A 20,961-nucleotide genomic window follows, 5' to 3' on the forward strand; every position below is an offset into this window, starting at 1 on the left:
CTGCTTTCTCAAGTGGTTTTTCTCTACTATTTTCCCTTTTTTTTTATTTTGCCGCACTGTTTTTGGCTGTTGCTTTCAGCTTTCCCGTTCACATTTGATTCGGAAAGTTTTTTACGCTTGTTTATTTTACTTTTTAATGAGAGAGACATGTCGGGAAATCGAGATCGCATGTCCCTGGTATTTGACGATTAGCCATGTGAAATGGTTGGTCAAGTTCCGTAGCTCCGTGGAAGGAACAACTTTTCTGCCCCTACATATATTTGGGAGATTTTCATGCCGGACCAAGTTCCCGGTAAAAGTTTTTTGACGGATGGAGGTAAAAATGGGGGCTTGGATATTTGTCAAGTGGCAATTCCAACCGGTGGCAAGTGTCTGTGCAACAGTTGAACTCACATTCCACTCATCGAAAGGATTGGTAGGATGATATCTACTTGTCTGCCAGTCTGCGTAATATTGATTTCCCCAGTTGAGTTTTTTGTTCCCATTTTTGCATGACTCCCTTTAGGACTTATGCACTTATCCTTGGTCCGATTCTAGTCCTTTGGCAATCTTCAATCTCGTTCTCTAGTGGCTGAATGGATAACACACAGTTTGAGTGTTTTTAATTTCTACTTTCCTTTAGTAGTCATCCGGATGAGTGGAATAGTCAGGATATCGAAAGTCACTGAAGGACCCATCATCTGGCATTTGAACACTGGTCTTTTTTTTTCCTGCCCCTGTCCATTTGCATTCATTTGTTTGCCATTGAATGTGGAGCAGAGGAATTCTTGTTTGCCTTTTTATTGAAAGTTGCAATCAAATGATTGCAGTATATGTCAGTGCCATCGACCCGCATTCTATTTATTTCTTGTATATAGTTTTTGTGTCCCAATTTTGCGGCTTTTTCGCATCTGCATTTATTGGTTAGATTTTTTTTCCGTTTGCCAACTGACAAAAACAGGTCACAGATTACTTTTTCAATTGAAAATGTTTTGCCTATCATTGGGTTAGCTAAAAGTGCATGTTATATAATGTCATTTAGAAATGAGTTCTGTTGTACATGTGTACTGAAATATTTCACCTCTATTTTTTCTAGAGAACTAAAACCAAAATGTTGACTGACATAAACGAATTATTTGGGAAAAATTGCCATTTGATAAAATATATTGAATGGTAGTAAAAACGCAAAATTTCTATAATTTTTGTTAATTTTCTAAACTTAAAAACAATTTTTTTTGTAGCCACTCCAAATTATTGGCTCTATTTCCTAATAGAAGTACAAATTTGCAGTTTTATCTATTTCCTCCCAATTCCCATCTAATTGCTTAATAAATCGGTTAAGTAAACTTAGTTCGAGTTTGCTTAAGCTTTCTCCCTTTTTATCTCGCTTCACTAAAGTTGGGCCAACTCCAAGCAAATATATAAATAATTGAGTTATTTGGTGAAGGACGTGAAGGAAATTGGCAGAAACGAAATGTTCCCATCACTTAAATTGAAGGCAAATATGTAGTTGGATTTCCCCTCAACTGATTTTCCATCAGAGGCAAATTGAAAAGTTGCAGCTCTCCAACGAAAATTGCAAGAGGTTCATAGAAAAAAGAGGACGAGAAAAAATACCAGAAGCAGAAGCCAAGGGAAAATCCTGGCTAACACATGAGTGTGTGTTAGTCACAGTAAGCTGCAGCTTAGTTGGCCAAATGGGATGATTTACATACATATGTATATACTCCCCCTGTGGCAGGCAATCAAAAAGTGATTCAGCCCTGTGGGTGCATCCATTTGATTTTTTAATTGACGAATAAAGTTAATTGAAATTCATCATTAGACTGATTGATTGAGACAACGACTGTCCAATATTTTCCTTTCATTTCCGTAGCATTTATCAATTTGCACTGCTCTGGCCTAAGCCGATTATGGCCAAGGCTTAAGGAATTTCGTTTGGTCACGATAGCCCCCAAGAAAAATGGCCCATGACGAAAATCTACTTGTCAACAACTTTTCAAAGAGAATAGCCTGTGAAAGAGACGGCAAGTCCCGGAGATTGAGTGAGACAAAAAATGGTACTAATTAATTTAAGAAGCTCTGACAATCAGCATCTGTTTGTCTCGCACTTGGGAAAATACGTTATCGAGCAATTAAATCTCTATGAAACATTAATTAAATGATGAAATTAAGAGACAAAAGAATATAATAAAATACATATTATCAGTGATTATTTTAATTGAAATAATTAATGAATAAAGTTTAGGAATATTTATGGATACGGTATTTTAGTCCTGCTCTTAATAGCTTAGGCTTATTAGAATATTATAGGAAGAATTATTATAACGGCTTCAGCAGAATGTCTAAACCTATTCCGAATGAAAACGTGTCTCCCTCCTCTTAAACATTGAACTTATTGATTTTAAGCACATTGAGATATTTAATACCTATTGTTCCAACTTTAAAGTTTCTTAATATTTATGAATAAAATATATTAGTCGAGCCTTTAAGGTTTATGTGAATATTATAGGAAACATTATTATAATGACATCCGTAAAATATCAAAGCGATAAAAAACATTTCTCCCTTCTTTTAAACATTAATATTATTGAATTATTGCATGTAGGGATATTAAATATATTTTGTTGCAACTTTATTTTAAATAAAAAGTATTCTTTGTAATATAACAAAATTTTTCCCAGTGAAGTACCCTGACTATCGTGATGTCCTTTCATGTCTGTCACCCTAATGAACGCTCAAAAGTATGCAATATGTAAAACTTAGTGTCGGTGTGCGGAAAAGTCTGTCTTTTTGGCAGTGCAGCGGAAAACGCGCTGACATTTATTAATGCTAACGCATCAACAACAATCGCTTCGCCCAATGAAGTGGGCGTGGCAGTAGCTACACAAGTGGAATTAAATACGCATTTGCCCTGTCAGCTCCACACTGAACATAAGCGACGTTGAAGAGCGCGTCATAAAAGTTTTCAAAAGTCTCGGGTGGGTGGATGAGTCTCGGGTGGGATAAAGAGATTTACCCAGGCCACTCCGGGGATAATAAAAAATGTGAAGGTGCCGCGTCGCATTATGAAAATGACATTAAAACGACAAAGGGATCATCAGTGTTAGATAATATAAAAAAGTCTAGAGAGAGTCTCAGTTATTAAAGTGGATTGAAGAGGCAATTGCAAGGATGTACATCCCACTTTTAAGTCCTTGGTGCAAGGGCCTCAATTACGCAAGAAAATGGCAATTATTTCCAAGTTTCAAAGTGCAGAGAACTGAAACGATTTGCTGGTTAAGCACTACTCAGCATAACTAAATGCTCAATGTCGGGTGGAATTTTCGAAAGACACTTGATGGGGGTTGAAGAACTCTGAAGGGTGGTAAATGGAAAATCCAAGAGAAGGAAAGGACATAGACTTCTAACTATGTAATCTCATGAGAGCCAAAATATGTTCTTGATTTTGGCAAAAATTCTTTTGCCTATACCAAAACTTATATTTACAGTTTGAAGTTCAAAGTCAGAAATTTTTAATTACATATTTCCAGAAGACTTTCCTGTGAAAAGAATTTCATTAGGCATTTTCTGTTGCTTAAACGAATTCATGCTATTTATCTTAGTTTCTGAAACAAACTTTATTTATAGCTAAATTACCGGTGGTAAAAACCAAAAACCAACGAATATTCAGAAATTGGTTTGCAACTTAACCTATTTTATTCACTTCTATAGGGATTATTTATTTTTTGTAACCCACATTTCGTATTTTTTGCTATGGCGCTCCATTTATGAGCCTGAAAAATATTTTAACGTGCTCGTTAGTCTTCTGTTTTTCGTTTTTCCACAAAAAATTACAAAAGTTGCACTTAACACCCTGGGCCAACGCCTAATCCCATGCATGTTGATCCAGCTAACATAACTCATACGTGTACGTATAATTTTATTTGGGGTTTTTGCGTTGCGTTCTCCCCATTTGGCGCCAGTGGCGATTTGATGCGCAAATAACTAAATCAAAATAAAAGTAAAAAATTGTAGCCAAAAGTTTTTTTCCTGTGTCCCTGGTGGCCACAACAAAAGTTTTGAAAATAAAACGAAAGAAAGCCAAGTAAATGCAGGAAAGCAACGCAGCAGCGCCCAAAAGTCTGCAATTGTTAAACTGTTATACGGCCAGCAAAGGTCCAAGACAGCATCACAAAAAGTGTGCTACGCGAAGGGTCAAAGGGCGCATGATCAAAGAGAGCTAAAGAGATGTAAGATGTAAGGGCGGATGCAATGCCAGTGGCAACAACAATTTAACTATATGCGAAGCAACAAGAACAACACCAAAAGGCCATGGGTTTAGGCCAAAAAAATCGTAACAACGGGCTGACCTTCACCATAACTTGGTTTTTTTTTTAAGCCATCAGAAAAAATTCTTTTTATGTTTGTGTGTGCCACTTAGGAGGGTGTGTGCGTGGGTGTGTTTGGTATCTGCTTTTGTTGGCTTAAATGTTTTTACGCTAAATGGAGCATCAGTAGCAGCAGCTAGCGCGTCATTGTGACGGCATTGATACGCGGAAGTGGAACCACACGGCGCATACTTAATGGGTGCGTGTATATGCACTCAAAAAAATATTTATTACTTAAGGTTATACAAATTATGGGTGCAAAATGTTGACCTAAGTTCTATACGTTAGTTTGTTTTTAAATGTTAGGATTTTTATTATAAAGCTTATTATTCAAATATAAGATTTGTAATTCCAAAAAATATTTGACAAGGTTTTTTATTTTGATTTTCACTATAAATGATGTGATAATTGTCAAATACAATTTATCACTCTTGATAATAACACTATCTTAAATATCCTTTTTTAAATATATTTTTTAAGTGCAAATTGATTGAAATTATAAAAATTTTACCGTTTTTAGCAGAACATTTTTAATTTTTAAACATTGTATGTACAACATTTTTTACTAAACACTTTTTAGGATTAAAAATCATGAACATTTCCTAAAATATTTATGTTTTTACTTTTTTTTGTGGCCGCCACAGAAATCCTACACCCCCATTAAGTGATTCTGGGTGCCTCTGTTTCTCGACTTGCATAATGATGCCAAGCATCTAATGAGTTTGTTAGCCCAAATGCTTGATATGGAAAGCAGTTCATCCAGCGCACACACAATTCGTATTCAACCGAGTGATTGAAATTTTGCGGAATTTTTGCATCGATTCGCTGATTTTCTTTTTGCGATTTGAATGCGACATTTACGATGTGTTGGTTCAACAATTTTCGTTGTCATTCGTATTGGCATCGCTGAAAATATGCTGGGCATGATTGATGATATGTCTGATTGAATGGGGTTTTCGTCCAAGTGCCTGATAGATAGATGCTTCACAATGGAAGGGCTTGCAGCAGGTGGCGGTTGCCAGGATGTAAGTATTCTTCCCTAAGCGGATTTCAGCCAAGACCATCATCATCTACAAAAGGAGTTTTTCGGGCTTTTTTTGTTCTTTTCTGGTTTTTTTTTTCATGTGGTCTGCGTGTGCGGAAACTTTACTATTTTTCAGAAAGAAAGAACTTAAGTAGGATTTTTTCCATTTCCCCTTTTTGTATGCTAATGCAATGGGAAAAGTGGAAAAGAGAAGCATTTAATCAAGTTTATGTGGAATAAATTATATTTGTACGCTTTTCCTTGAAATAATGGCTACAGCAATGCCATTAGGCTTATTAGAAAGGGGAAAAGAGTGAAAAAGGAGATGGAAAACCACCCAAAGAAGTCAAAGCGATTAAGATGGATGATACCCGAAAGTGCAGAGCATAATAAGGAAAATTATGTGAAAGAAAGGTTGGGCGTTTTATAAATAAATGGAAATTCGGAGATATAATTGAAAAATGTGTTTGCGATAAATACGAAAAACAAATATGTCGAAATAAAAGTCGTTAAATCTGCGTATATTGCAATCCACATTTTTGTCTAAATAAAATGTGACAGAAATACCCACAAATTGTTGGCTCATAGAATCTCAGCAACATATCTTGTACATAAATTCCTTTTTTATTTTATTGAAATTCTGTGAAGAAGTTATGCACAGCTTGCATATTGTCCGAAATAAATTGTACAAGTCTTGTGCAAAAATTTGATGTTGCAAGTATGCAGAAAATAAGAAAACATATGCCACCCACACCCATGAGTCTGTCACCCAATAAAATGTGTGTTTTCTCATGTAAATAACGGCAAATAGAGCTGTTGAAAAATAGTTCACAATAAAGTTTTTCATTGGATGGCTAAACAAGTCAAGGTTCGGGGTTTTTTAAAGTAATGGCTGTTTATACCAAATTATTGTGCAAGTTTTCTCTTTATTAGTCTATATATGTGGGGGTGGCACGTTTACGCCCCTTGATTTATGGCACACAGTTTTCGAGGATTGTTGTAAAAAATATAAAACTTTTTGGTGGGTCAATGTGAAAACAAGTCAAACAAAAATGAGCGAACAAAACTTTTATTTTGTGTGCCATTTGTGTATTGTTCTCGTTTGTTGTCACATTTTTCGTTTCTTTGTATTTCTTTTGACAGTTTAATTTTGGCTCAAAATCAGGTGACCTTTATAATTTTGTTTCCATTATTTGAAAGTAACATTTTCTGGCTATATTTGTAGCTTTCAAAAATTTTAATGTGCTAATGCTAAATGAACATTCTGAATAAGACATGCAAACGTATAGATAGTTGGTCACACTAACTAAAATTTTAAGAGATTGGTCACACAGTTAAATACCCAATATTTTCGTCCACCTTTAAGCCTCATTTAAAAGGCATTTATAAATGCTTAAGTGAAACCCAACGACGTTATTTTTAAATATCCTTGTAGCTCAAACAAAAGGCGGTGGAGCAACTTGCAAACAACTATGGGTAGTCTCATCTTTCGTTCTCATATTTTTCCCACAGCTTTTATCCCGCTGATGACGGAAGTCTCAAAGTGACAGACAATTTTAGCGTTAACAAGAATAACAGCAGCCGACTGAAGTGATGGAAACTTTAGCCACATGTGCGCAAATATTTTTTCCTGCTTCTGGCTTCTTTTTTGCCTCCTAGCCTCCGTCGGCATAATAATGAATTACGTACACAGTGCCACCGGAGGAATCCTTGTTCCAGGAATCCTGCAATCCTTGCCATCAGCAACATCAGGCAACTACCTATGAGCACTCGCTTAGCTTCCTTGCCACGCTTTGCTGGCTGCAGCAATTTTACAATTGACTGTTTCTACAGTTTCTAAATGGGGAAACTCCCCATTTCGCAGTGAGAACCCCCTATTTAACGGGGAAAGGGGTGGTGAAATGGGTGGGTTTGTAAAACGCTTGACTTGTTTTACGCATTATTTACTTAGTTGGGATGCTGCCGCATGCCTCCCCATGTACGTGTGCACGTGTTTGTATAAGTACACTCAGAAAAGAATTTCAAAATTAAAAATTATGATTCTCAATGCTTAAAATTCTGGTAACTTTATTACTTTACAAATACACCCAGAAAAATTGAGTATTAAAAAAGCTTAGATCAAATGTTTTCGTTTGAGAAGAAACGTTCTTGAAATCAAGACAAAAGTACTCTCGAGATGAACTTTAAAGATTAAGCGATCTTGAATTAGACTTGAAAGAATTCTCGATTTTGGATTTAAAATAAAAGGACTTCGCCATTTTTTAAACTTTTTTTTGTATGTAGGAGTAAACAACTTGTACTTCTTATCAATATACTAGCATATTTTAAATCCTTGCATATTTGTATGACCCCTTGATGTACTCATCGTAACTTTCCTTAAATCTTAAATCACTTTCCTTTTTTTATAACATGTTCCCATTGAAGAATCACATTTTTTCTCTGTGTGTTGTACACTCTGTGCATTCATTTAAATGTGTGAGTGTGTCCATTCCGTGGGGAATAGGGGCGTGGCAAATGAACTAGGATAAAAGTAAGTTTGCGGTAAGCAGCAAATCGTTTGGTTACAATTAATTTCGTACCCTGCGTTGGGCAATAAGAGGAGCTGTGTATATATATATATCCAGATTCAAAGAATGCGGGTGCTATAAAGGTTGAGATGACCCCTTAATGTGAGCAATTTGAAATGAAAACCGGCCCGGAGTCCTGTAAATGTAAATGTATTTTGCGGGCATTTCTACCATTATTTCCATCTCCAGCTGAAAATAAATGAAGGGTAAAAGCAAATCGAAATTCCCAGGAAGGCCATCAACAAAGGAATTCAACCAAATAACGAAGTACGAAATTACGCGTATATCAAATCAAAATTATCTACCTGGAAAACGATTTTTTTATGTCGGAAATAAAGCAAAAATGGGCAATAAAAATGTTTTAATGCGTTTGGGAAATGTGAAAATGCTCAAGATATCTCAGCGGAAGAATGGTACAATAAAAAATGTTACAAGAGGCAAAAATGGGTGACATTTGGGTCCATTTTTGTAAATATGTAATGCCCCCAACTTACTTGATCAACTTGTTTGCTAATCGTATATGTCCACTTTCTGTCTGTCCAAATTGCTTGCGGTAAAAGCAGAAAGCACACACTATTTTTTTGGCACAAGATGCTAAATGACAGGCTGCTTATGCAACATTTATTTGATATAGTATTAAATATTTAACGCACGACACGATAAAACACTTTTGCCTCATTAATCTTACGCACACAAGAGCAGCGGTAGAAGGAGGAAAAGCTGCTAATTAAGGCCGGCACATCTAAATACACAGCGCACACACAAAAAGCACACACTCAGAGAAAGACTAAAGCCTTTAGTCGCTGATTGATACGGATAGCCCAAGAACTTTGAGGTTTTCCCCTTTGAGGGTGGGGGGCTGGAGAATTTCTGTGGTTTTCCTAATTTCACGAGAATTTTACGCGACTTGCCAATGCGAGGCGAAAAGCGATGAGCAAAAGTTTTTCCGTCCTCACGTGAGCACTTGCAAAGGGAGACTGAAATTTTCCGCAAAAAGAGCCTGTAAGTATGCAGCAGCCTTTGCCGTATAACACTACAGCCAGTATAACAGTTTTGTGTGCGTGAGAGAGAGTGGGCAAAATATAGCTGAGCTCTTTGATATTACCTGCTAAAAGGTAGCATAAAATTTGGTTTTATGCCCAACGACCTTCACCATCATCAGCATAAACATGGCCCAACTACTTAACCACAAAAAAAAAAGAAAAAACTAGTATAAACATATGTGTTCAAGCCAGAAAAACATTTCCGCCAAATTGCCCAAGCGCAATTTATTTTTATTTGAAGCCAGAGAACTTTATGGTTTTTTCCCCCCGATGAAACACTGATGATTATGATTATTTACTCAGCCTATTTATGTGTGAGCGTTTGGTTACATAATTAGGCCATTAAATATAAGTGCCTGTGTCTCTGATTTCGCTACCCCAATTCCAGCATCACGAATCGATCAGGATGGCAAACAAATTCCCCCTGACAAAGAGCCGGCAATTTTAAATGGAAACAGAAGGCCATAAAGAAAACGTATTTTCAGCGGAAACTTTTCTTCTTCGGCGGAAAACGTAATTGAATTTTTATTGACATTCTAGCGGAAGTGGAGGTGAAGACAGCTGTCACTTGGGCGACGGAGTTGGGTGAAAATAAAGCGCAACTATTTTGCAGAAAATGACCAAGACAGTAAAATGAATGGAGGAAAAGTCAGGATAAGGGACACACCAAGATGGCGACAAATCGAGCCAAAAACCAAAAGGAAATTTAAGGGATATAAAAATACTTGAAATTAATTCCGTTTTAAGGTTCCTTTAAAAGAAGATTGAGCTCGAAATTGCTTATGGCGGGCCAGGAATAACTTAATTAGGGTAGACTTAGGGCAACCGATGGGAAAATTCTGCAGATTAGGCAAGAAGATGCTCGGGAGAAAAGTTTCAGAATAGCTATTTAAATTCAGAATTGGTAAAAGGAAAAAAGGGACCATTTACCATTTAAATAAAGGTATACCATAATAACCCCAAGATATTTCCGTGTTCTTTAATTTTCTTCCAATTAATTTGATAAATGGTTTTATCTGCAATTTGTTTTATAATTTGTACGTTTACTGTCCTTTGAATTTAAAATACCTGAGTAGGGTGAATCACTTATTACAATGAAGAGAGTAAAAATATTTTTGTTAGATAAATTTGACATTAAAATGTATTTTTAAGTGGAAATTACGGTCATTAAAAAAAACATTACTTCATATTCATTTCTGCATTTGATATTCATTCACTTAACTACTTAATTTTAATACAAAAGCAAATATAAATGTTTTTATATGGAATGTATGCTGAATCTATGTGTTAACCATTTAAAGTGCGGCCAGGGCATTTGTCACGGCTATCTTTACCATAATATGCCACTAATATCATTTACAGTCGCCCGCTTTAGTGGCCCCAATCGTTTTGCTCATTACCAGGAGACGCCCCCGTCTCCGGTTGGTCATTAAATTATTTTATATGGCACATTAAAAGCGAGTATGAACACACATACCCCCACGCCATCCCTTCGCCACTTTTACTCTACTATACTATATATATATATATAGTAAGTGAAATGCATTTGCAGTAGGGGTCATAAGCCAAAGGCTTATGTGGGAAAATGGGGGCTGTCCGAGTGGCAGCTCCATCTGCGGCAGGTTCTATTTGCTATTATTATCATAGTCCTAGTGCTTGGGCGGTTATTATTGTTACGAGTGTGTGCTGCTCGGCTTCTAAGCAATTATTTAAAGCACACCAAGGACGGGAGAAATGCAGAGACAACTTTCTCCCTTTCCCTGTCCGCGGGGACGGAGAATGTCCAGCGTTTGCTGCTGAGATTTCAATTTAAAAACGAGGCCAAGCGACTGGGCGAAAGCACATGTGACCGCAAGTTTTTCTGCCAGCACAGCAGGTTCTGTCAGACACGACAAAAAATATATATACCCATAGTAAGATGGCTTAATTTGGAGATTTACGATCTAAATAAATTAAAAATACTTTGTATACGAAATTTAAATCACTACACACAATTAATTGTTTATTATACATTTTACTTAGACTTATCTTTTAGCTGGAATGGGAAACAAAATTTAAAAAATTCTTTATTTATTTTTAAACAGCTTGCATTTCCGAGTTCAGTATTCATTTCATTGGAGGTATTTTTCAAGTAATACTTAAAAAAAGCAATATAAATAGTTGTAAGCCACAGTCACAACAGCAACTCCTTAAAAGAGAGTACCATGTAAATACAAAAGCTTTTATTAAAATATAAATATGAGATACCATCTTCTTTAAGCCTTGTCCATATTTAGAATTCGTCACCAAATTTAGCAAAAGATTCTGTAAAAAAATATATATTTAAAAACATTGAAATTATAAACAAATATATATTTTTAAAATAGACAATAAACTGTTATCAAATCGTTTTATTTTTGTATTAACAACAGGTTTTCCCCAGTGCAGACGTCACCTCTGTGATAGAGTTTCGCTTCAGGCTTGCTGATTGCGTGCCATTGTGCGGCGAGATGCTCACATATTTATTTACAATTTAAATGCAGTAGCCCTGCCCCTCTGGGCACTTTTCGCACCTGTCACCGCTTTTGTGCCTTTTTAATTGTTGCAATCAATTAAGCCAACAAAAGTTTAAAAGCTTAATTTATTACCTGTATTTCCAATGGCCTTTGCCAGCAGACAGCGAGTTTCATTCATTACTTTTGAGTAATCGGACCTCAGTTCAACATTTGAATACTGCTCGGAAATCTGGGGTTTATATATACTCGATTCCGAAGGCCAGGCAAAAAGAGTGGGCGATCTTTCATTCATAACTTTATACCATTCCAGCTTTCGACGTATGGCTTGCAGTATGTGTCGCTTTGTCTGGCAATCTGTACTGGAAATATCAATTGGTATCTCCAAAATATCATCTATATTTTTAAAAGGCGATGGTTTGTATTTCTGATCATCAATGAAAATTCGATCCAAATGCTGTTGAACTTGATCCATTTTCAAAATAACATCCTCAAGGGTAGCAGATAAATTATAGTTTACCACGAGGCATTGGAAATTTATTGCAGGATTTGAATTGGGATCTTTGATGATGCTCTCGCATTGTGGAAAAGATACTTGGACTTCTTCTTTACTTCGGTACGCTCCATAAGTAAAACTTATAAACGAAAAAACCGCTAGAACTAGCAACATCTTTGGTCGGAGAAGAAAACCTAACTGATATCAATTCGATGTCGAACTTGTCACTTCATTTCTTGTTAATTGATTTTGTACAGTCAGGGAAATTAAATGTACGCGAGCTGAAGCTTTGCTCTGCCAACTTTGAAAACAGCACCATAAATTTTAGTTGGCACTCGTGAGGCTGCAAACTTTTAGAAAACTTGCAGCTCATCCGGGTTTTCCCGAACGAACTCGAGTTTTCCCAGCTTCACTTCCTTTGTGGCCACATTTGCTGCCAGCAGCAGAAACGGCAACGGCCACCATAAATAATCCATACAAATTAACGCAACCGTGCGCATTTAGCCAGCCGAAAACTCAGACCAAATTCTACCCGAAAAATATATAAAAGTAAAACCGTGAAGCTCTAACTTAACCACCAAAATGTATAACAGCTTAATCGACACCAGTTCGCTTGGCGGTTGAAAATAAAGAAACCCCTAGAATATATTTTTTTCCGTATAAAAAATAGCGCTTAAGCTCTTAGCATCCACCAAACCATTTTTGGGTTCCGTTTCGCCATCAGGCGAAGCCAGTTTCTTTGGTAAGCAAAATTTATTGTTTGCGGAAGTTGTCTTTAATGGCGCCCGAACAGCCACACCCACAAGGACCATCCGACCATGGGTACTCCACTCCAGCCACTTTCTCCCAGACTCCCGCGCCATTTATTCAGTCCGCATTTAGTTGACCTTCAGCTGCAAATAATTTCAACTCATTGAGTTTAATGTCCTGCGCCTTATGGGCGTGGCACAGCCATTTATAAGGCCTGGTTGCCACGTGCATACAGTGCGTTTCAAAACAAAGTTTTTAATAATACTAAAATATACAGCCAAAAAAAGGGCGTTAATAAATATACTTCAAGTTTTTTTATCATTCAAAATGATATATAAATACTAAGTTTACTTATCTAATACTGGGATAACAATTTATTTAATTGTAAATTAAACCCCTATAGTATACAATTATTGTAAAAATCTATTAGTTTATATCTCGAACATTTAAAATGCGTAAAGTAAATGTTTCTATTATTTTTTTAAATTTACTTAGTTTAATATTAACTTTTTTGTAACTTTTGAAATACCTTTCTTATAGTTATGAGGCACACCTTACATTAGCTTTATCTGGCCACGTGTTTTCGACCAATAATCGCATGATTTATGGCGGACAATGGTCAGGGAAACCCTTTTCCTTCTTGGCTCATAAATAAATTTGCAAGCCTGAACTACTTTTTCCCCTTTTTTCATATTCCTAGTACCAAATGTTCTGTCGTTGAAAATTGTATTTTAATATAAGAGCCAAGACACAAACTGAAATATGCAGTATTTGCCCCTGATGTCAGATGGTCGCTAATGCGTTTATAAAGTGTTAACACTGCGTACGTTACGATCCTGAACATTTCACAACAATTTTTTAGTGATTAAACATATCTATTTTAACACAGCTTTATTATAAACTCCATATTCTAACTATTAATAAAAACATGTGTAAATAGTATTTAATAAATACCTTTACCCAAAATCAAGATATTAAAGTTAATAACTTAATATTCAAGATTAGTAATCACAAATAGTATTAATTTGAAATTTTATTTTTGTAAACAAAAATAAATAACTTTAAATAATCATAATTTATGTTGTAAACAAATCCAAGTTGATAAACCAATTATTTTTATCAAAACCCTGTTGATTTACTTAAATCTACTTTAGTATAAATAGTAAATGACCTTTAAAGGAATTATTAAATTTGCATTTAGGCAGAATATTAAAGCCGACTAAAGCGAGGCCAATTCCCCAGCGGCAAGGCTAATAATTTATGCTAATTCACTTGACTGCCATGCAGACAGCCATCAGGCCACAAAAAACCGAATGACAATGTCAATGACTTCCTGTGGCCGAGAGAATATCAAGCTGGCAAAATTAAATCGAGCCGCTTGCAATTTAGCCAATTGTATCAAAGTGGCCGACTAATTGCCTGGGGACCAAGTACAGGAAATGAATTTGCATATCGGTTAACGCATTTGAATATGCAGTCAGAATGTGTGTGACATAAAGAAGAGTAGTTCTCTGAGTAAGCCGACTCGTTAACATGATGAAGTTAAATAAAGCCCGTAGTCGGGCATAATTTATTTAAAACAAACAGACGGCTGAAAAAAAGTAAAAGTTGGACGACATTAAACTGGGAAAATACAAACAGAATCACAGCGGGCTTTCAAATGTGTGCCTTCTTGACAACAGTTGCGGTTAAAAAAAGTGGTGATGTGAATGGGTGTTTAAAGGTTTATTTAAAAAAAATAAAATACTTTATGTACTTATTAGGAACAAACATAATATCTAACATAAATTGTTATTTAAAATATAAATAATAAATTATTTTTTTAAGAACAATGGTCACACTGTTATACTGTGTACATAAGTAGCAGAGGTATTGTTTTAAACTTAATTAAGAAAAAGATATAAAGGTAATAAGTATTATTTTTACAAGTATACAAATTTGAAAGAATGTGATCCAATTAAAATATTGCTTTATATAATATAATCTTAAAAAAAAAAGTATAACATTACATTATAAATAAATACTATACAGTATATACTACACGATACCTTTAGGTTTTTTTATAAATATATATTGTATTATCTTTCTTGAGTTGTAATATCTGTTGGTATGTCGGATCTTTTTAAACTCCTTAAGGAATATTTTTGTAACCCCGGCTGTTAGTGCGTCGGTTTTTCATTTGCTATTCTCATTATTATGCTCAACACTTAGTTGGCAATTTTTTCCCAGCTCGACGTCACCACGACCTTCACACAGTGGGAAAAGCAAACAAGAAATGGGCGTTACGCTTTCCCCATCCCTTGAATTTTCCAGAGGATTGAGTAGACTAAGCGTTTGTCTACTTTTGCCCGGGCATCCGCTTCTGTTACCCGTTTTATCTTGTTGTTCATTTTATTTTTTTCCCGTTTTCCCCATTTTTTTTTTTGGTTCATAGTCACTTAAGGATTCATGCAGCAGTTGAAGCCGCAAGCAAACAGGCAGCACCTTGTTCATGTAGTCAGTCAGTCAGTGGGTGAGTGGGTGGTTTTGGGGCTCCTTTTTTTTGGGGGGGGGTGTGGTTGAGTGGTTCTGTCAGACGCCGGCGGACATGGCCTGAATTTTAAAACCGTCGGTAGCACATTTTTCAGCCTTGAGACAAAGCAAAGCCTGCGGTTTCCAGGCATCCATCATGGGCCTATTTATTCGCACTGATTTTATTTTAATTTCATTAAAATGATGTGACAGAACTTAATTGGTTGCCATTGTGAACGAGACAGTCAAGGCAGGCGGATTAAATCGCTTTAAATTATGGGGACAATAAACTGCCAGTCAAAGATAGCGACAATTTTTATGTCTGTTTGTGCGGGTGATAAATACGATTCGCTTTTAAAGTTTGGCCTGAGATAAATTTCCATTTATCCATTGAATTTAATTTGACAAAAAGTTTATGGGAAATAATTTATGAATTCAACTGCATTTCGAATTTCGATTATGCTATATCAACAAAAAGAGTTTCAGTCCGAGTAAACAAAATGCGTTTTCCATTAGCATATTTAATTTTTCAATTATGCACTTTCCCCACTTTTTCCACACGTAATTAGCATAGACTCTCGTTGCCAGTGCATTATAAACAGTTAACCCGTAATCTGGGATGTGGCTTATACTATAGAATTTCACCCACATCTCACCCCTTTTTGGCCAAGGACGAGCCGCCACTCGACGTGCAACATTCAAATTGAGTTGCATAACTTGGCACTGAGGTGAGTGAAGCCATTCAAATGCAAATTCCATTTGCATTTGACACTGGGAAATGTCAGGCACAGTCATCATCCGATTCGTGAGAGGGCGTGACCCTGCGAATTATGTCCGCCTCGAAGTTCCTTTGTCCTTTGTACCAAATAATTAATAATAATGCGGGGCCATAACACCTGATCATAAATTTGGGGCCAAGATGGGGCAAATCTGTTTGTGGGATTTTGTATGCATACAAGTTCGAAATGCTGTCAGCTTAGCAATGCCTTGAAACTAATGAAATAGTTAGGAATATTGAGGCATTACTTCAAGGGGCTTAGGTTTCCTTGGCAAATGCAAAATTACATAAATGTTGAAAATAACATTTTCAGTTACAAAATTATTTAACTATGTATAAATCATTAAAGTCACCCTTTAGTATATGACTTCGATGTTTTAGTGATGTGAGAAGTACTCTTATTATTGACCAATAAAAAGGTAATCCTTCATACTCCTTCATTTAAAAGTATTCGATTTATTTTAACTTTAGACCATATAATATTTTCAAGGATTTCAAATGATTTAAAAAATTCAAATATTATTTCCCAGAAATTTTTGCCCTTAACGCTTTTGCTTTCGATTAAAAGTGGACCACTGATAGCTGAAAGGAAGCTTAACACCAGGAAAAGCATCCTTATCCAACTATCACCCTTAGCCCCAAAAAAACCAACAGTCATGTGTGCTTAAAGAGCAAGCGCTCCAACGCCCATTATTCCATTTAGATGTAAATTACCCAGTTGGAAACGCGAACTGAAAACAGGAAATAAAAGGAAATAAGCAACAAGCAAACAATGAGAACTTGGTCCTTCCTTTTTCCCATTGTTTGACTGGCGGTCCTTTGGACGTTTGTTTAGGACACAGACAGGACACTTCAACCCATATTAGCTCAACTGGGATGCCGAAAAAGTTTGCATGCATTAGGCCAAATGTTTTGCCCCAGCTTTAAGCCAGCAAAATTTCATTTCGAGCATCGCCATCAAGAACTAAGATGCAGTATCTGTATCTGTATCCCCACTGCTGGGGTTACGTGTCACTGGATACCGGGATAATGAGCCTGCAATCAGCATTCGCCACAAATGCTGCACATTGAAACACTGCGAGAAGTATATTTAAAATTAGAAATTATAAGGATGAAATGATTTTAATTGATAAGTTCCGTTTTGCACTAAATCATAAATAGATATTTCGTACTTAATCATAAAAATGCTATTAGGCTCTATAAGTTCAAATAACAGATATTTCTGGATTTAAATAAGATAAGTATTTTAAAGGCTGTGTTTTGTTTTCTTTGTTCTTGATTTATTAGTCCAAAAATTTAAAACAAAATTAAAAGATACAAACAAAATTTACGACAAAATATAAATATCAACAGCAAATGTTTAAAAAATATGCAGTTTTAATATCTTAGTTTTTACCGGCTATAGAAAACTCAAGATATTTGTATATCCTGGAATTGAAATCATCAAAAAAAAGCGTACGATTTTTTTAGAGCATGGTTAGTATTTTTTTCCAGTGCCCCTTTATAAGCCACATTGTTCTTGGCCCATCCGTAACTTCCGTTTCCGGTTCCGACTGGTTTTGCATCTTGCAGTGTGCCCGTCTGAGCCTTCTGCCCGTCTGACTTTTGGCCGCAGATTCAGCTCCGTAGAGATCGTTTTATTCGGTACGTGCTGTGCATCGCAGTGTAATGCCATTGCCATGCCATTTCGTACATAAATTAATGCAGTCGTGATACAATGCCCACAGAAACTCCACTCCACTCACACACGCACACTCAGTCACTCCGGGAGAAAGGAGAAAGGCGGACACAGATACTCACACTCACATCCCTCTCGACACCGAAATGCTGCAGTGTAATTTCTCTTTTGGCGTTATTAAATAGAAATTTCTGTTCCATGACTCCGTGTGTGAGCGAGTGTCTCTGCCAAAGTTTCCTTTCATTCTTCCTTTATTATTCAAGTGTTTTTTCTTTTATTATTTTTTGGTTATTTTTTTGGCAAATGTATGCACTGCAGATTTTTGGCTTATCTTGCGGCACTTTTGTCTGTCTTAAAGTTGATGGCCAACATTTGCCGAAACTTATGCAAACGAAAAGTTGGGTGGCAAAACTCGCCAATGATTACTGTTTATTTGCACAGATAATGGCTGAATGTTTTGGCTTCACAATAGAAACTTTAAGCTGCGCATAATAACTGCATTAGAGATAGGGCCAATTGTGATTTTTAAGACCTTTACAACACTTAAATAACACTAAACACTTAACAACATCTAAAACATTTTTCATTTAAAGAAATAAATCTTAATAAAATAGATATACCGAATTTTTATTCTTTAAGTATGTTTTGAAGGATTAAAAGCTTGACTGCTTTAACCAATAACCCTTAAAGTCATACCAAACCCACACTCCTGTCCATTCAACCGTGAAAAATCAATTTTAATTTTCCTTTGGCATTCCTGTGCACAGAAAAATAAATTAAAAACAAAAATATTCTTTTGGCAAGTCACTTGGCAGGTCCGTAAAAGCCCAAAAATGGCCATAAAATTTTATGCAAGTAACACCGAAAAGGAGGCTGCCTTTAATATCCCAAATGTGTTCAATCCGTATAACAGTTTGCCGAAAGAGTAAACTCGTTGAGAGAGCAAAAAAGGTAAGAAAAGTTGGAATTGAAGCGATGGGAAGGCAGTTTGCCTCAGTATTGAGATGGTAATATTGGAATGATTGCGCTTCGAAAACTCATTAAGTAAGAACTCTATGGTATCACCTAATTAAACTGATTTATTGATAAAGTTGGGGCAGGAAAATATTGAATATTTAACGATAAAGTTAAGAAGAAAATGTGTAAGCAAAAAAGAGGAAAAACCTGGCTCTAACCTGGCTCAAATGGCTGACAGCCTTCGGACCGGCTCACAATGCTTGGCAACATAATTCAATTGGATTGCCAAGGACTTTGGGCAAAGGATATTTTGATAGCCCATGTGTGCGCTCAGTTGTTTTTTTTTTGCCTTTTCCACCTTTTTCCTTTTTTTGGGGATATTTTTCTTGGCCAAATGGGATCAAGTTGTCGGTGCTTTTGATTTGGGTTTTCCGGCGGATAAGAAACCGGCTTATCAACGTGTTAAGCCTTGTGTTGCTTGTTACACCCAAAAACATTTTCAAGCGTGAATATTTATTTTTGTTTATTTATCGAGGAAATGGGACTGCTGCAATGGGCCTCATTATAAGCTTTATCAAATCCAATTATGTCACAGGCTGGCAAATTTCCGTATATCTTTCATTCGCTGTGTCAAAATATCAATTTGCAATGCAAAAAATAAAAAAATAATATAACATCGTATTTTCCAAATGAGCCGGACACAAAAACTGTCGTTTAGTCCATGAAAACAAATGAGATTTTGCGGGTTCGACGTCAAATAAATCAAACAAAAATAGAAAACAAAATGAAAATGGTGCACACCATTAAAATACAATATTAAACGCAATCAGTGTTTGGCACAGAATTACATAATCCATTGCGCATAATTGAAAATTTAATTTCAGCAAACCAAAAGCTAGGTTTTCATACATTTCCGAAAGACAGAGGATGCATGTGTGCATTGTAAGTTGGCGGGAAATTGTGACGAAATATTTATGCGTGCAATTTCAATCTTTTTTTCTATTTAAATGGAAAGCCAATAAATTGCGGCATAATATTTGAATGAAGCCTATTTGCATGAAATATTTTACGTTGCTATGGATTACAATGTACATATGTCAAGAAATATTTAGATATGCAAAATTTAACGTTCATGATTTAGTAGTTAATTGAAATTACTAAACACTGATAATACAATTTGAAATATATTAAATAAACAAAACGTAAAATCATAATTAAAAAATATATTTTTACATATTGTTTATTATCTAAAAAATAAATGAATATTAAATATTGAAAATAGAATTTAAATAATTTTAAAGCTTTCAATTTTTATTATATCTTAATTAACCACTTAATGTGAATTCTTTTTTCTAAGAAATATATATAAATGTTTAATATTGAAATTAAATTTAAATACTTTTAATACGTAAAAGTTGTATTAAGTCTTAACCTAAACAAACATTTATTAAGAAAATATGAATTAACTAAAAAACAAAAACTGGTTCAGCTTAACATTTATATTTTTCTTCAATGAATGTACTCACAAATTAAAATTAGCTTAACTCCTTAAATTCATAGCCACTTGAACAAAAGAAAAATAAACTAATTCAAGTATTTTTTCACCCCTGTTTTTAATGCCCTTATTCATTCCTCCCTTGGCTCCTTTTACCCTTGGCCCAAATGCATTTAAGCCGGCTTTTCATTGCGCTTTGATTACCAAGGACCCAGTGTTGTTGCCTTGACTTTTGGCCACCGTCGCCGTCATTCTGTTTTTTCATTTACGTCTGTGAATTGAATCAAGTTTGCCTCGTTTTTGGTGAACGCGAATCATTTTTTTTCCATTTCTTTTTGGAAAACTTTCCTTGCCATGGATGCAGCCAAGTTTTTTTCGCCGGAAAACACAACATCCGCTTTTTATAAATTCTCAATTGTGCGCGAAAATTCGGCACAAAGGCAATGGCAACAAAAAAAAAAAATCAAGGAGTGACCAAAAAAAATTTATATAAGAAAAAAAGAAAAAAAAGAAGTGACAATAGTGTTCTATCTCAGCAATTTTCACGATTATTGCTCCGTTTTCACGGTTTTCACGGATCTCTGGTAACGTCTTTTTCCCGCTAGGCTCGAACAGGTGACACTTTGACAGTTGACAGTCATTTTAAGTGGATTTTCCGTGACAGCTACGCATTTTTTTTGGTGGAGTTTAGACGTCTCTGAAATGTATGCCATGAATTCGAATGTGCTTCAGATTGACAGAATGTGATATGCTCTCTAATTTATCTTAAATTGTGTTATTTTCCGATAGGAAAATATTTTCACTTAGCTTTCAATAAAAAT

The 20,961-nt window shown here is 35.6% G+C and overlaps 2 protein-coding genes across 30 annotated transcripts in view; both read right to left on the reverse strand.

Moving 5' to 3' along the window:
- Positions 1-8,900, reverse strand: part of LOC119553672 (sex determination protein fox-1) — a 126,217-nt gene extending 117,317 nt beyond the window's left edge. For all 29 annotated transcript variants that reach the window (XR_005219779.1, XR_005219778.1, XR_005219775.1 and 26 more), the window contains exon 1: positions 8,435-8,900. The gene's annotated coding sequence lies outside the window, so the exon portion shown is untranslated. The remainder of the gene's footprint in view (positions 1-8,434) is intronic.
- Positions 8,901-11,029: 2,129 nt separating this feature from the next.
- LOC119554930 lies at positions 11,030-12,145 on the reverse strand. The gene is made up of 3 exons (XM_037866038.1): positions 11,611-12,145; positions 11,231-11,287; positions 11,030-11,171 (listed from the first exon to the last, which is right to left on the reverse strand). The coding sequence occupies exons 1-2, from the start codon at positions 12,143-12,145 to the stop codon at positions 11,256-11,258; spliced, it is 567 nt and encodes a 188-aa protein (XP_037721966.1). The 3' UTR covers positions 11,030-11,171; positions 11,231-11,255.
- Positions 12,146-20,961: the final 8,816 nt, after the last annotated feature.

This window comes from Drosophila subpulchrella, chromosome 3L, assembly GCF_014743375.2.
Source record: "Drosophila subpulchrella strain 33 F10 #4 breed RU33 chromosome 3L, RU_Dsub_v1.1 Primary Assembly, whole genome shotgun sequence".
NCBI lineage: Eukaryota > Metazoa > Arthropoda > Insecta > Diptera > Drosophilidae > Drosophila > Drosophila subpulchrella.

What these genes read in the sequence shown, in the direction of transcription:
- LOC119554930 (XM_037866038.1), bottom strand. Translation starts at nt 12,145, where the DNA reads ATGTTGCTAGTTCTAGCGGTTTTTTCGTTTATAAGTTTTACTTATGGA. An exon ending in AAAGGCCATTGGAAATACAG is followed by an intron (nt 11,288 to 11,610) that starts GTAATAAATTAA and finishes ATTTTTTTACAG; the next exon opens with AATCTTTTGCTAAATTTGGT.